General features: G+C 42.2%; 1 protein-coding gene across 1 annotated transcript in view; it reads left to right on the top strand.

Moving 5' to 3' along the window:
* Nucleotides 1-1,086: 1,086 nt before the first annotated feature.
* Nucleotides 1,087-3,649, top strand: part of LOC104167963 (phosphatidylinositol 3,4,5-trisphosphate 3-phosphatase TPTE2-like) — a 5,609-nt gene continuing 3,046 nt past the window's right edge. The window contains exons 1-3 of the mRNA XM_009708382.1: nt 1,087-1,144; nt 1,989-2,069; nt 3,114-3,219. Of these exons, the coding sequence (XP_009706684.1) occupies nt 1,097-1,144; nt 1,989-2,069; nt 3,114-3,219 (235 nt within the window). The 5' untranslated portion in view covers nt 1,087-1,096. The remainder of the gene's footprint in view (nt 1,145-1,988; nt 2,070-3,113; nt 3,220-3,649) is intronic.

Genomic DNA, 3,649 nt, shown 5'->3' with positions numbered 1-3,649 from the left:
CCACCACTCTTTGGGCTCAGCCATTCAGCCAGTTTGTGGTTTTTTTTTACCCAGCAAAGAGTACACCCATCCAAGCCATGAGCAGTCAGTTTCTCCAGGAAAAGGCTTTACTAAAGTCCAGTTAGACAACATCCACAGCCTTTTTCACCCTGTCCACTGAGTCGGTCATCACTAAGTCTGATCACCTGGTTGTCCTGTACGTGCTCTGTGATGGTGCTCAGATGATGTGCTCCATAACCTTCCCCCTGCTAGAATGTTCTAGGTATTGCTAGATCTTAAAGATACACATGGTTTTAGTGGCAGAGTACAATGTAGTCTTATAGGAACAGGCTAGTCAGAGCTATTGCATGTGAGCTGACCTGCAGGTGCTATCCACAACCTGTAGCAGTGTGGGAGCTCTTGAAGTTTGTAGATAGCTGTGCAAATAAACCATATTTCCCTGTGAATGTCTGCCACATCTTTAGCTGCCTGCTGTCACTACTGCCAGTACTTGGCTCTAACCAGATGGTTACTTAACATAAAGAAGTCTCCCACAGTTGGAACTGTAGCTTAAAAGGTTTGGCAAAACTGAACACTGAAACTACCTGCAGGCCAAAACCAGCTTGAAGAGCAAGTGTAGGGAGGGGTGACTTGACCTCTGAGACTTTAAATTAAAATCTGAGACTATATTGGAGCCTTTGTGCTAGCAGTCTTGATGCTGCCTTAGCGCATTGGGGGAAAAATGTTGGGGCAGAGAAGCAACTCTTGAATCTTATAGCATTGGCAAATGCCAGTTTATAGCTTCATTTAGTAGGGTGTACTAAATGACTATCCCCTGCTGAATGGAGTATATCAATGCTGGCCAGCTTCCTACATGGCTGCATTACTAGAGAGTAATGCTACAAAGAAATGTGGGGACCACTTTCAAGGAACAAGTTAACAAACTGCAGTATCTTGTCTCTAACTCATTCTCCCCAGAAATACAGGCACCTGACTACTGTCACCTATAACTTTTTAAGTAGAAGAGAACTTCATCATCACAAAAATAACCCCAAATACTTTTGAACTCCTGTAGTTCAACCAGTCTCTTACTTCTCATACAGGCAGGACTGGAACAATGGTCTGTACCTGGCTCATAGACAGCGACCAGTTTGAGAGTGCAAAGGTAAAAACTGGTGTTTATTTTTTTGATTCTTTTAGTGCTCTCAAATGCCACTTAATCTACTTAATTTGTGAAATGCACTAATACTCCCTAAGAAATCTGTTCTGGAAAAAGGATACTGTGGACAATCTATTCTAAAAAAGTTCTTGCAAATCTTGCTACTATGTAAATTCCTTTCTGATGACTATTCTTGATTAGGAAGAACTGGGAAAGTAGAATTTAAGAGGATACCGACCTTAAAGCACTCTTCTTGGAGGCATAATAGACCTAGGATCTTGAGCAACAACCCTCTTAAACTGTAGGTGGCTTCTGAGCATGCTGTACTAAAGATAGCATCACTGTTTTTAAGTGGTCTCAAGCAATTTTTTCCCTTGTCCCAGCCAGAACAGATGTACGTGCTGCTTTAGTATCCCAGGTCTGGTAGATCAGTCTGGAGACCTGAGTTGCAGAAGACCCAGGTCACTCAGGGTAGTCTGGGCAGATTGTTTATCCATTTAATCACTTGTATTCTTCTGAGTTTGGTTTGTGAAGACCTGAACTAATGTTCAGCTTGGTCTGCCACAGACCACTTGAGAAATATAGATGATTCTAAAGCAATTGCTTAAAAAGCATATTGCTCTCCCACTTTTGCATGGATGATAGACTGATGTATGTTATTTCTTAATTGGTGCTTTCTTATTCTAGTTAAAAGCCTCCTTTAGAAAGTACCGAAACAACTATTGCATGTTTTCACTTGCATTCCCTCACTGGAGTTGACTAGTGTAAATTTAGTTTACTGTCCCTTTTACAGGAAGGCAAGTGGTGGCGGGATGAATATCTTAACTGTTGAAATTATCTTTCTACATAGGAAAGTTTGGACTACTTTGGGGAGAGAAGAACTGATAGAAGCACAAGTACCAAGTTTCAGGGAGTTGAAACTCCATCCCAGGTAAGCTTGAGCAGCTCCAGTAACGGCAGCCAAACTAGCAGTAGCCTCGTGAGTGCTTACATGACCCCACCTCCCCTGCCTTGTTTCAGAGATGTAGGCTCCTGTTTCATGCTTAACTCCTGAACTTTCTGTACCCTTTCTTTAAGGGTTGGAAGACTATCAACTGGTAGGGTTGCACTGCATCTTCCCCCCTCCACTTTGTCCAAGCATGTTCATTATGCCTTTCTCTGTGTAATAGCATCAAATCTGAATTACAGTGTCTAAGATAATAGAATTGTTGAGATAGGAGAGCTTTCAGTCCAACCCCACTGTTCAAGCAGGGTGAGCTAGAGCAGGTTGCCTAGGGCTGTGTCCAGTCAGGCCTAGAATATCTCTGTGGATGGAGACTCTGCAGCCTCTCCAGGCACCCTCACAGGACCATGACCCTCTAAGACAATTGGGCTGTTTACCAAGGATGCACTGAAGCCTGCAGCTTGGCCTGGGGAGAGGCTATGGCACTGATGTGGCTGGATGGAGGAATGGATCCTCTAGACACTGTTTTCACAAGGAAATACTAAACAAGTTATTAACTCAGATCACAGTTTGGGGCTTTGTTCATCTTGATTCACTGGGTACTGTGTGATTCGGAGGTCTGAGGTGAAGCTGTGACAGAGGTACTTTAGTTGCTGGCATAAAATAGAATGGAAGTACAGCTATCCTTCAGAATGTGCTTCTGTAAAATGAAAGTATCTTGTACTTTTAAACATGCTGCCCCTTAAAAAGCTACAATATAAAAGCTTCTTATTTCTTGCTGAACTAAAGTACAGAATTCCTCTTAGAACATGAAGTCTAAATACTGCTTAAAAATGTAGCTGTTGAATTTGTCTAGAGGATTGTTTGAACTGGGAAGGGGAAGGAGAACAAACGGCTACTTTCTCCTTGGCTTTGGACTTAGGAGAGCTAAGAACTTAGAGTAGAAAATCTACTTAATCCTACTTCTGCCTAGGATTAGTCTGTGTGGGGTATAGAAACTGCATAATGTGTCTGGGTTTTTTTGCATTACAGAGTAGGTATGTTGGGTATTATGAGATCCTGAAAAACAAGTATAACTTGAAACTCCCACCAGAGAGACAACTCAAAATAAAAAACCTCAAAATCCACTCTATACATGGTAAGAACTCTTGAATTTGGGCATTCCTCTATCTGGTAATGGTTTCCTATTACAGGCAGCTGATCTCTACTGTCTCTCTTGCTAAGCCCATGATAGGAATGTAGACTTACTGGGATTTGAGAATTCAAATGGCACAATTAAAATACAATGAAGAGCATTTTGGAGTGCAGTTGCCCCATGCATTCTGTCACTTTCTGGGTGTCTGGTCGAATGGTGGCTTGCATACAACCTGCTCTGTTTTGGGAGGGGAATCACTTTTCAACTGACATGATCTCCACGTATGGAACTGGATCCACTAATGCTTCTTAGCCTGATAAACACACCTGTTTCTGTACACATGTGCTGGCAATCTTGATAAAAGGCTGGAAGTTCAGCTCTACTTGTTCTAGGGGACTTCAAACTGCTGTTCTTTTTCAGTCAGTGGAATTAA

Source organism: Cariama cristata, unplaced genomic scaffold (assembly GCF_000690535.1).
Source record: "Cariama cristata isolate BGI_N322 unplaced genomic scaffold, ASM69053v1 scaffold16769, whole genome shotgun sequence".
Lineage (NCBI taxonomy): Eukaryota > Metazoa > Chordata > Aves > Cariamiformes > Cariamidae > Cariama > Cariama cristata.
Note: the sequence above shows the minus strand (reverse complement) of the source record. Positions and strands in the feature narration are given on the sequence as shown.